This window comes from Anolis sagrei, chromosome 4, assembly GCF_037176765.1.
Source record: "Anolis sagrei isolate rAnoSag1 chromosome 4, rAnoSag1.mat, whole genome shotgun sequence".
In the NCBI taxonomy this organism is placed as follows: Eukaryota; Metazoa; Chordata; class Lepidosauria; order Squamata; family Dactyloidae; genus Anolis; species Anolis sagrei.
Window position 1 is genome coordinate 244,714,411 of NC_090024.1, and position 13,008 is coordinate 244,727,418.

A 13,008-nucleotide genomic window follows, 5' to 3' on the forward strand; every position below is an offset into this window, starting at 1 on the left:
CTTTGCCATTCTTACATTTGTTGAGAGCCATGTCCAATTCAGTAGATGTAAAGGGTTCATGGAGGTTGTTGTTCTCAATCTCTGGTTCTCTGGCTATTGGTTTCTTTCCTACTTTGGTGGCAAGGTTGGGTTTCCCATTCTTCAAGAGTTGGCTATCTGATCTGCCTTTATGTTGGCATGGGTATGAGTTTGTGAGGGATCGTTGCTCAGCCGTCTCAGCAGCCTCCATGCCTTCTGGCTGCTCCTGCCCATGTCGACCTCTGTGATCAGCTTGATCCACTGTTCTTTCTTGGCTTCAGAGATGGAGGACACAATGCTCTGCGCTGCCTGAAGAGTCTGCTCACTAAATGGGTCTTCGTTGTGGAGCCTGTAATAGTTTTCCAACAAGGCAGCTGTTTCAGGAGTAATGCCCTGGAGGTAGTGGGTTCTGCAGCCTCTCGGTATGGAGGCCCGTGAGCAGGTTTTCACGATTTCAATAAAATGCTCATATTCCTCAGGGATTGGCACGGCCGATGTGATCATGTCATCTAACATGTCTGAGAATTTAGTCTAATCTGCCTTTCTGAAGTTGAATCTTCATTTAAATAGAACTTCCTGAGGCCTTATAGTTGGAAACAGTTGGCATACTATTGGTTGGTGTTGTGTGTTTGGTATTGGTGGTCCCACTGATTTGGTGCATTGCTGTACGATGCTGTCGCTCACAAATAGGAGGTCTGGGCTATAACCTAGGTGCCATCTCCCGCTGTTGTAGGATGGTGGGAGTTTGCTATCATGGATGAGTGATAGTGATAGTTTGATTTGTGTAAATGTTGAACATGGATGGAGCAAGCACGCTCCCATGAGGCAGGCCGTTCTTCTGTTTCCGCCATCTGCTTCTCTGGCCCTGGAACTCAACAAAAAAGCTCCTGTTTTGTAGCAGGTTTCCTATGAGGCGGGTGAGGTGGTCGTCCTTTGTGATATTATACATTTTTCTCAGGAGGAGGTGGTGGTTCACGGTATCATAGGCTGCTGACTGGTCTATGAAGACAGCTCCTGTGATCTGCTGCCTTTCAAAGCCATCTTCTATGTGCTGAGTCAGGTTCAGCACTTGCGATGTGCAGCTTTTGCCTTTTCTGAAGCCAGCTTGCTGTGGGATCAGACAGGGGTCTATATTTTCCATAATTCTATGCAAAATAAGTCTCTCCAGAATTTTGTAGAGGTGGCACAACAGGGAGATTGGTCTGTAGCTTTTTGGGTCATTACGGTCTTTGCCTGGCTTCAAGATGGCGATGACTCTTGCTTTCCTCCAGATTTTGGGGATCTGACAGGATGCAGTGCAGTTGTTCATCAGCTCCAGTAGCCAGCACTTTGCTTTGATTTGTTCAAAGTTCTTGATTTGTTCCATCCGTAGATCATCCAGGCCAGCTGCTTTGCCATTCTTACATTTGTTGAGAGCCATGTCCAATTCAGTAGATGTAAAGGGTTCATGGAGGTTGTTGTTCTCAATCTCTGGTTCTCTGGCTATTGGTTTCTTTCCTACTTTGGTGGCAAGGTTGGGTTTCCCATTCTTCAAGAGTTGGCTATCTGATCTGCCTTTATGTTGGCATGGGTATGAGTTTGTGAGGGATCGTTGCTCAGCCGTCTCAGCAGCCTCCATGCCTTCTGGCTGCTCCTGCCCATGTCGACCTCTGTGATCAGCTTGATCCACTGTTCTTTCTTGGCTTCAGAGATGGAGGACACAATGCTCTGCGCTGCCTGAAGAGTCTGCTCACTAAATGGGTCTTCGTTGTGGAGCCTGTAATAGTTTTCCAACAAGGCAGCTGTTTCAGGAGTAATGCCCTGGAGGTAGTGGGTTCTGCAGCCTCTCGGTATGGAGGCCCGTGAGCAGGTTTTCACGATTTCAATAAAATGCTCATATTCCTCAGGGATTGGCACGGCCGATGTGATCATGTCATCTAACATGTCTGAGAATTTAGTCTAATCTGCCTTTCTGAAGTTGAATCTTCATTTAAATAGAACTTCCTGAGGCCTTATAGTTGGAAACAGTTGGCATACTATTGGTTGGTGCTGTGTGTTTGGTATTGGTGGTCCCACTGATTTGGTGCATTGCTGTACGATGCTGTCGCTCACAAATAGGAGGTCTGGGCTATAACCTAGGTGCCATCTCCCGCTGTTGTAGGATGGTGGGAGTTTGCTATCATGGATGAGTGATAGTGATAGTTTGATTTGTGTAAATGTTGAACATGGATGGAGCAAGCACGCTCCCATGAGGCAGGCCGTTCTTCTGTTTCCGCCATCTGCTTCTCTGGCCCTGGAACTCAACAAAAAAGCTCCTGTTTTGTAGCAGGTTTCCTATGAGGCGGGTGAGGTGGTCGTCCTTTGTGATATTATACATTTTTCTCAGGAGGAGGTGGTGGTTCACGGTATCATAGGCTGCTGACTGGTCTATGAAGACAGCTCCTGTGATCTGCTGCCTTTCAAAGCCATCTTCTATGTGCTGAGTCAGGTTCAGCACTTGCGATGTGCAGCTTTTGCCTTTTCTGAAGCCAGCTTGCTGTGGGATCAGACAGGGGTCTATATTTTCCATAATTCTATGCAAAATAAGTCTCTCCAGAATTTTGTAGAGGTGGCACAACAGGGAGATTGGTCTGTAGCTTTTTGGGTCATTACGGTCTTTGCCTGGCTTCAAGATGGCGATGACTCTTGCTTTCCTCCAGATTTTGGGGATCTGACAGGATGCAGTGCAGTTGTTCATCAGCTCCAGTAGCCAGCACTTTGCTTTGATTTGTTCAAAGTTCTTGATTTGTTCCATCCGTAGATCATCCAGGCCAGCTGCTTTGCCATTCTTACATTTGTTGAGAGCCATGTCCAATTCAGTAGATGTAAAGGGTTCATGGAGGTTGTTGTTCTCAATCTCTGGTTCTCTGGCTATTGGTTTCTTTCCTACTTTGGTGGCAAGGTTGGGTTTCCCATTCTTCAAGAGTTGGCTATCTGATCTGCCTTTATGTTGGCATGGGTATGAGTTTGTGAGGGATCGTTGCTCAGCCGTCTCAGCAGCCTCCATGCCTTCTGGCTGCTCCTGCCCATGTCGACCTCTGTGATCAGCTTGATCCACTGTTCTTTCTTGGCTTCAGAGATGGAGGACACAATGCTCTGCGCTGCCTGAAGAGTCTGCTCACTAAATGGGTCTTCGTTGTGGAGCCTGTAATAGTTTTCCAACAAGGCAGCTGTTTCAGGAGTAATGCCCTGGAGGTAGTGGGTTCTGCAGCCTCTCGGTATGGAGGCCCGTGAGCAGGTTTTCACGATTTCAATAAAATGCTCATATTCCTCAGGGATTGGCACGGCCGATGTGATCATGTCATCTAACATGTCTGAGAATTTAGTCTAATCTGCCTTTCTGAAGTTGAATCTTCATTTAAATAGAACTTCCTGAGGCCTTATAGTTGGAAACAGTTGGCATACTATTGGTTGGTGCTGTGTGTTTGGTATTGGTGGTCCCACTGATTTGGTGCATTGCTGTACGATGCTGTCGCTCACAAATAGGAGGTCTGGGCTATAACCTAGGTGCCATCTCCCGCTGTTGTAGGATGGTGGGAGCTTGCTATCATGGATGAGTGATAGTGATAGTTTGATTTGTGTAAATGTTGAACATGGATGGAGCAAGCACGCTCCCATGAGGCAGGCCGTTCTTCTGTTTCCGCCATCTGCTTCTCTGGCCCTGGAACTCAACAAAAAAGCTCCTGTTTTGTAGCAGGTTTCCTATGAGGCGGGTGAGGTGGTAGTCCTTTGTGATATTATACATTTTTCTCAGGAGGAGGTGGTGGTTCACGGTATCATAGGCTGCTGACTGGTCTATGAAGACAGCTCCTGTGATCTGCTGCCTTTCAAAGCCATCTTCTATGTGCTGAGTCAGGTTCAGCACTTGCGATGTGCAGCTTTTGCCTTTTCTGAAGCCAGCTTGCTGTGGGATCAGACAGGGGTCTATATTTTCCATAATTCTATGCAAAATAAGTCTCTCCAGAATTTTGTAGAGGTGGCACAACAGGGAGATTGGTCTGTAGCTTTTTGGGTCATTACGGTCTTTGCCTGGCTTCAAGATGGCGATGACTCTTGCTTTCCTCCAGATTTTGGGGATCTGACAGGATGCAGTGCAGTTGTTCATCAGCTCCAGTAGCCAGCACTTTGCTTTGATTTGTTCAAAGTTCTTGATTTGTTCCATCCGTAGATCATCCAGGCCAGCTGCTTTGCCATTCTTACATTTGTTGAGAGCCATGTCCAATTCAGTAGATGTAAAGGGTTCATGGAGGTTGTTGTTCTCAATCTCTGGTTCTCTGGCTATTGGTTTCTTTCCTACTTTGGTGGCAAGGTTGGGTTTCCCATTCTTCAAGAGTTGGCTATCTGATCTGCCTTTATGTTGGCATGGGTATGAGTTTGTGAGGGATCGTTGCTCAGCCGTCTCAGCAGCCTCCATGCCTTCTGGCTGCTCCTGCCCATGTCGACCTCTGTGATCAGCTTGATCCACTGTTCTTTCTTGGCTTCAGAGATGGAGGACACAATGCTCTGCGCTGCCTGAAGAGTCTGCTCACTAAATGGGTCTTCGTTGTGGAGCCTGTAATAGTTTTCCAACAAGGCAGCTGTTTCAGGAGTAATGCCCTGGAGGTAGTGGGTTCTGCAGCCTCTCGGTATGGAGGCCCGTGAGCAGGTTTTCACGATTTCAATAAAATGCTCATATTCCTCAGGGATTGGCACGGCCGATGTGATCATGTCATCTAACATGTCTGAGAATTTAGTCTAATCTGCCTTTCTGAAGTTGAATCTTCATTTAAATAGAACTTCCTGAGGCCTTATAGTTGGAAACAGTTGGCATACTATTGGTTGGTGTTGTGTGTTTGGTATTGGTGGTCCCACTGATTTGGTGCATTGCTGTACGATGCTGTCGCTCACAAATAGGAGGTCTGGGCTATAACCTAGGTGCCATCTCCCGCTGTTGTAGGATGGTGGGAGTTTGCTATCATGGATGAGTGATAGTGATAGTTTGATTTGTGTAAATGTTGAACATGGATGGAGCAAGCACGCTCCCATGAGGCAGGCCGTTCTTCTGTTTCCGCCATCTGCTTCTCTGGCCCTGGAACTCAACAAAAAAGCTCCTGTTTTGTAGCAGGTTTCCTATGAGGCGGGTGAGGTGGTCGTCCTTTGTGATATTATACATTTTTCTCAGGAGGAGGTGGTGGTTCACGGTATCATAGGCTGCTGACTGGTCTATGAAGACAGCTCCTGTGATCTGCTGCCTTTCAAAGCCATCTTCTATGTGCTGAGTCAGGTTCAGCACTTGCGATGTGCAGCTTTTGCCTTTTCTGAAGCCAGCTTGCTGTGGGATCAGACAGGGGTCTATATTTTCCATAATTCTATGCAAAATAAGTCTCTCCAGAATTTTGTAGAGGTGGCACAACAGGGAGATTGGTCTGTAGCTTTTTGGGTCATTACGGTCTTTGCCTGGCTTCAAGATGGCGATGACTCTTGCTTTCCTCCAGATTTTGGGGATCTGACAGGATGCAGTGCAGTTGTTCATCAGCTCCAGTAGCCAGCACTTTGCTTTGATTTGTTCAAAGTTCTTGATTTGTTCCATCCGTAGATCATCCAGGCCAGCTGCTTTGCCATTCTTACATTTGTTGAGAGCCATGTCCAATTCAGTAGATGTAAAGGGTTCATGGAGGTTGTTGTTCTCAATCTCTGGTTCTCTGGCTATTGGTTTCTTTCCTACTTTGGTGGCAAGGTTGGGTTTCCCATTCTTCAAGAGTTGGCTATCTGATCTGCCTTTATGTTGGCATGGGTATGAGTTTGTGAGGGATCGTTGCTCAGCCGTCTCAGCAGCCTCCATGCCTTCTGGCTGCTCCTGCCCATGTTGACCTCTGTGATCAGCTTGATCCACTGTTCTTTCTTGGCTTCAGAGATGGAGGACACAATGCTCTGCGCTGCCTGAAGAGTCTGCTCACTAAATGGGTCTTCGTTGTGGAGCCTGTAATAGTTTTCCAACAAGGCAGCTGTTTCAGGAGTAATGCCCTGGAGGTAGTGGGTTCTGCAGCCTCTCGGTATGGAGGCCCGTGAGCAGGTTTTCACGATTTCAATAAAATGCTCATATTCCTCAGGGATTGGCACGGCCGATGTGATCATGTCATCTAACATGTCTGAGAATTTAGTCTAATCTGCCTTTCTGAAGTTGAATCTTCATTTAAATAGAACTTCCTGAGGCCTTATAGTTGGAAACAGTTGGCATACTATTGGTTGGTGCTGTGTGTTTGGTATTGGTGGTCCCACTGATTTGGTGCATTGCTGTACGATGCTGTCGCTCACAAATAGGAGGTCTGGGCTATAACCTAGGTGCCATCTCCCGCTGTTGTAGGATGGTGGGAGTTTGCTATCATGGATGAGTGATAGTGATAGTTTGATTTGTGTAAATGTTGAACATGGATGGAGCAAGCACGCTCCCATGAGGCAGGCCGTTCTTCTGTTTCCGCCATCTGCTTCTCTGGCCCTGGAACTCAACAAAAAAGCTCCTGTTTTGTAGCAGGTTTCCTATGAGGCGGGTGAGGTGGTCGTCCTTTGTGATATTATACATTTTTCTCAGGAGGAGGTGGTGGTTCACGGTATCATAGGCTGCTGACTGGTCTATGAAGACAGCTCCTGTGATCTGCTGCCTTTCAAAGCCATCTTCTATGTGCTGAGTCAGGTTCAGCACTTGCGATGTGCAGCTTTTGCCTTTTCTGAAGCCAGCTTGCTGTGGGATCAGACAGGGGTCTATATTTTCCATAATTCTATGCAAAATAAGTCTCTCCAGAATTTTGTAGAGGTGGCACAACAGGGAGATTGGTCTGTAGCTTTTTGGGTCATTACGGTCTTTGCCTGGCTTCAAGATGGCGATGACTCTTGCTTTCCTCCAGATTTTGGGGATCTGACAGGATGCAGTGCAGTTGTTCATCAGCTCCAGTAGCCAGCACTTTGCTTTGATTTGTTCAAAGTTCTTGATTTGTTCCATCCGTAGATCATCCAGGCCAGCTGCTTTGCCATTCTTACATTTGTTGAGAGCCATGTCCAATTCAGTAGATGTAAAGGGTTCATGGAGGTTGTTGTTCTCAATCTCTGGTTCTCTGGCTATTGGTTTCTTTCCTACTTTGGTGGCAAGGTTGGGTTTCCCATTCTTCAAGAGTTGGCTATCTGATCTGCCTTTATGTTGGCATGGGTATGAGTTTGTGAGGGATCGTTGCTCAGCCGTCTCAGCAGCCTCCATGCCTTCTGGCTGCTCCTGCCCATGTCGACCTCTGTGATCAGCTTGATCCACTGTTCTTTCTTGGCTTCAGAGATGGAGGACACAATGCTCTGCGCTGCCTGAAGAGTCTGCTCACTAAATGGGTCTTCGTTGTGGAGCCTGTAATAGTTTTCCAACAAGGCAGCTGTTTCAGGAGTAATGCCCTGGAGGTAGTGGGTTCTGCAGCCTCTCGGTATGGAGGCCCGTGAGCAGGTTTTCACGATTTCAATAAAATGCTCATATTCCTCAGGGATTGGCACGGCCGATGTGATCATGTCATCTAACATGTCTGAGAATTTAGTCTAATCTGCCTTTCTGAAGTTGAATCTTCATTTAAATAGAACTTCCTGAGGCCTTATAGTTGGAAACAGTTGGCATACTATTGGTTGGTGCTGTGTGTTTGGTATTGGTGGTCCCACTGATTTGGTGCATTGCTGTACGATGCTGTCGCTCACAAATAGGAGGTCTGGGCTATAACCTAGGTGCCATCTCCCGCTGTTGTAGGATGGTGGGAGCTTGCTATCATGGATGAGTGATAGTGATAGTTTGATTTGTGTAAATGTTGAACATGGATGGAGCAAGCACGCTCCCCTGAGGCAGGCCGTTCTTCTGTTTCCGCCATCTACTCTGGCCCTGGAACTCAACAAAAAAGCTCCTGCTCATTAGTGTTTCCTGGTGAGGTGGTCGTCCTTTGTGATATTATACATTTTCCTCAGGAGGAGGTGGTGGTTCACAGTATCATAGGCTGCTGACTGGTCTATGAAGACAGCTCCTGTGATCTGCTGCCTTTCAAAGCCATTTTCTATGTGCTGAGTCATGTTCAACACTTGTGATGTGCAGCTTTTGCCTTTTCTGAAGCCAGCTTGCTGTGGGATCAGACAGGGGTCTATTTTTTCCATAATTCTATGCAAGATAAGTCTCTCCAGAACTTTGTAGAGGTGGCACAGCAGGGGGATTGATCTGTAGCTTTTTGGGTCATTACGGTCTTTGCCTGGCTTCAAGATGGCGATGACTCTTGCTTTCCTCCAGATTTTGGGGATCTGACAGGATGCAGTGCAGTTGTTCATCCAGGGTCCAGGGTAACTCCCAGGTATTTGGGTGCGCTACAATCCTCCAGTGGGATTCCTTCCCAGGTGATCCTCAGAGCTCGGGATGCTTGCAAATGTGCTAAAAGTAGCAAAAAGTTCAGAATCCATTCAACTCTTTGGACGTCTTTCTCTCTAATGCTTTCTTTTCTTGGGCTAAATGTGTAAATATTTATTTCAAACCAGTTTTGGGCAATATATTGGAATCCAGAAATGTGTAGTTTTACATGGTCTTTTGCCTTCTCTGCTCATTAGTGCTGGTGCTTTACCAAACTACAACTCCCAGGATCGCATAGGATTGAGCCACAGCACTTAAAGTGTGGCCAAATTGTATTAATTCTACAGTGTGGAGGCAGCCCAGAAATGCGGAGGTGGAGGACTCTTTCAGTTTGCTTGTGTTGGACGGATGTTCCAGACGCCGCCAAGAAAGCCTTTGCTCTGCAAAAGGAAGCCACACAGAGAGCAGATGTTTTCGTCTTAGCCGGAGGGAGGCTCTTGAGATCCCGATCTCATTATCTCATGACAGAGCCATTATATCACAGTCTGGGAAGTTTGCAAGTGGGCAGACGCATCCCGGATGTTTTGGACTGCAACTCCCGTTTTATGACCCTTATTGCCATTTCCAGTTGTGATAACTGGGTTGAATTGCTGCTCCCTTCATCCAGGTTGTATATACGTGAGAGTGCAACTACATCGTAAATAGATGCAGCTTGACGCTGTAACTGCTCAAAGCTATGAAACCACAGGAACTATAGTTTTCACAAGGTCATTCATCTTGTGAAACTACAACTCCCATGATTACATATCATTTTGTTTCTCAGCTAGCATAACAAACTAACACTTTCTGGAAGGTACATCTACACTGTAGAATGAACGCAGTTTGACCCCACTTGAACTGCCATGGCTCAATGCTATGGAAGCCTGGGAGTTGTAGTTTTTCAAGGTCTTTAGTATTCTCTGCATTGAGCCATGGCAGTTTAAGTGGGGTCAAATTACATTCATTTGACAATGTCAATTTGACCCCACTTGAACTGCCATGGCTCAATGCTATGGAACCCTGGGAGTTGTAGTTTCACAACTACAATTCCCATAGTTACATATCATTTTGTTTCTCAGCTAGTAAAACAAACTAACACCTCCTGGGAGGTACATCTACACTGTAGAATGAACGCAGTTTGACCCCACTTCAACTGCCATGGCTCAATGCTACGGGACCCTGGGAGTTGTAGTTTCACAACTACAACTCCCATGATTACATATCATTTTGTTTCTCAGCTATCATAACAAACAAAAATTTCCTGGAGGTACATCTACACTGTAGAATGAATGCAGTTAGTCACTACTTGAACTGTCATGGCTCAGTGCTACGGAACCCTGGGAGTTGTAGTTTCACAACTACAACTCCCATGATTACATATCATTTTGTTTCTCAGCTATCATAACAAACAAACATTTCCTGGGAGGTACATCTACACTGTAGAATGAATGCAGTTAGTCACTACTTGAACTGCCATGGCTCAGTGCTACGGAACCCTGGGAGTTGTAGTTTCATAACTAAAACTCCCATGGTTACATATCATTTTGTTTCTCAGATAGCATAAGAAGCAAACACTTCCTGGGAGGTACATCTACACTGTAGAAGGAACACAGTTTGACCCCACTTGAACTGCCATGGCTCAATGCTATGGAACCCTGGGAGTTGTAGTTTTTCAGGGTCTTTAGTATTCTCTGCATTGAGCCATGGCAGTTGAAGTGGGGTCAAATTACATTCATTTGACAATGTCGATGCATTTTCAGATGACTGTAATGCCCTGGCTTTGAATCTCAGGCCCTTTCTACACTGCCATATAAAATCCATATTATAATCCAGTTCAAAACAGATAATCTGGATGTTATATGGCTGTAAAGATGAGGTCTCAATCCAGGTAAAAGTGGGATATAAATAAATATGAAATATTATAATTATAATTATAATTCTGATGGATTTAATGCCGTTTCCTAAGATTTTCTTTGCAAGTCGTTCAGAGGTTTTCCCTTTGTTTTCATCTGATGTTGGGGCCCCATCCCCATTGCCAAATAACACACTTTGGAACTGTATTATGGTCAGTGTAGATTCATACATAATGCAGTTGACACGAGACAATTATAGAATCCACACTGAGCATAGAATGCAGAATCAAACTGCATGATACGGTGGTGTGGATGGGGCCTGGGAGAGCATGACTTGCGCAAGTGCGCTTCCATGGCTGAGCATGATTTGAACTCTGGTCTCTAGACGCTCAAGCCCCACACTGCCTGTCTTGAATTGCCCTGGATATTTGTACCCCAAATGCAAACTTGCCACCCAATGCATGGTCCCTTATCCTGACTGCCTTTCCCTCTGATAGGACCCGCAGTCCCTGGATGCGGCGGTGCAGACGACACTCTCTGGCCTCTTCCCTCCCTTCGAGGCCACGGCTCCCACGGTCCTGGGCCAGCTCTTCCGGGTCCTGGAGGCCAAATACCACGGAGATGGGCTCTGCTGCCTCCTGGACTTCCTCGTCCCCTCCAAGCGCCTCCTGGAAGACGTGCGCCAAGCTGCCTGCGTAAGTGCCACCGGGTGGGCAAAGGACGTATTTTGCATGGCCTAGAAGCTCTTTCCCAGGAATTGGGATCACCAAGCAATAAGAGTTGGAAGGGACCCCCAATGTCCCCCGTGACCTTCTTGCAAGCAAACTAGTCAAATATGGGATAAGCCAGCATTTCTCAACTTGAGAATCGGGACCCCGGGGGGGGGGGGGGTCACCAAAGACCATCAGAAAACACAGCATTTTCTGTCGCTCATGGGGGTTCTGTGTGGGAAGTTTGGGTTCAGAATGCTCTTGATTGCAGGTGAACTATAAATCCCAGCAATTACAACTCCCAAATGTCAAGGCCTGTTTTCCCCAAACTCCACCAGTGTTCACATTTGGGCATATTGAGTATTCGTGCCAAGTTTGGTCCAGATCCACCATTGTTTGAGTCCACAGTGCTCTCTGGATGTAGGTGAACTACAACTCCAAAACTCAAGGTCAATGCCCACCAAACCCGTCCAGTATTTTCTGTGGGTCATGGGAGTTCTGTGTGCCACGTTTGGCTCAATTCCATCATTGCTCTTTGATTGTAGTGTACTATAAATCCCAGCAAATACAACTCCCAAATGTCAAGGTCTATTTCCCCCAAATTCCACCAGTGTTCACATTTGGGCATATTGAGTATCGCTTCCAAGTTTGGTCCAGATCCATCATTGTTTGACTCCACAGTGCTCTCTGGATGGAGGTGAACTACAACTCCCAAACTCAAGGTCAATGCCCACAAAACCCTTCCAGTATTTTCTGTTGGTCATGGGAATTCTGTGTGCCAAGTTTGGTTCAATTCCATCATTGGTGAAGTTCAGAATGCTCTTTGATTGCAGGTGAACTATAAATCCCAGAAATTACAACACCCAAATGTCAAGGTCTGCTTTCCCCAAACTCCACCAGTGATCTCATTTGGGCATATTGAGTATCCATGCCAAGCTTGGTCCAGATCCACCATTGTTTGAGTCCACAGTGCTCTCTGGATGTAGGTGAACTACAAATCCCAAACTCAAGGTCAATACCCACCAAACCCTTCCAGTATATTTTCTGTTGCTCATGGGAGTTCTGTGTGCCAAGTTTGGTTCAATTCCATCGTTGGTGGAGTTCAGAATGCTCTTTGATTGTAGGTGAAGTATCCCAGTAACTACAACTCCCAAATGTCAAGATCTATTTTCCCCAAACTCCACCAGTGTTCACATTTGGGCATATTGAGTATTCCTAAACATTAGGAAGAACCTCCTGATGGTCAGAATGGTGGAGTTTGGTGGAGTCTCCTTCTCTGAGTGTTACGAAGCTCTCGGGAAGCTGATTCAGGTGTGGGAATTGACCCTGACATGGATGGCCAAGGACTGGGAAAGGGAGGGAGAAGCAAGGAAGAGAGTTGGAGAGATAAGGCCCATCTGGCTAGGTTGTTATGGGAACTGATGAGCTGGGGAGGTTGGAATGTAACCTGTTTGCAAAGAGTATATAGTAAGCAGTTTGAATTAGACTAGTAGAATTAGCTTTTTTGAATCCTGGCAAGGAGGAAAGTAAAGGCCTGTTTTCAGTGACTACAGTGTTCCCTCGCTACTCCGCGGTTCGCTTTTTGCGGACTCGCTGTTTCACGGGGTTTTTGCCCCTGGAAACGATGGAGTGTGGAAGGGGGTTTCACCCTCCCCCTTGGGAGAAGGGCAGCCAATCATAAAAGAGACAGAGAGAGTAAATATAAAGTAGTTTGTAAATCACGGCCTTATAGCCCCTTCCTTATAGCTATCAAAACAAAAAGTGGTGTGCGGTGTCATGAATAAGGCTCTGCCATATTCAGGTAGAGATGAACCAAACAACCTCCCAGTTTGTGTTAAACAATTTAATTAAAGCAGTACTTACTTTCTGGCTGTTTTAATAGTCCAAAACATAAAGATAGCACTCAGCCACAGAATATAAAACAAAACTGACAGCAAACGTTGTTGCAGGTTCAAGATAACACCATAGTCAAAAGGTCCAGTCCAGTGGTCAAATGCCAAGAGTTCAATGAGCAAAGTCCAGGGATCAAGAGTCTGTACCG

At 46.2% G+C, this 13,008-nt stretch overlaps 1 protein-coding gene across 1 annotated transcript in view; it reads left to right on the plus strand.

The window, feature by feature from the left end:
• KIAA1755 (KIAA1755 ortholog) overlaps positions 1-13,008 on the plus strand; it is a 78,133-nt gene that overhangs the window by 9,775 nt on the left and 55,350 nt on the right. Inside the window, exon 2 of the mRNA XM_067468294.1 lies at positions 10,755-10,952. Coding sequence (XP_067324395.1) covers positions 10,755-10,952 — 198 coding nt within the window. The remainder of the gene's footprint in view (positions 1-10,754; positions 10,953-13,008) is intronic.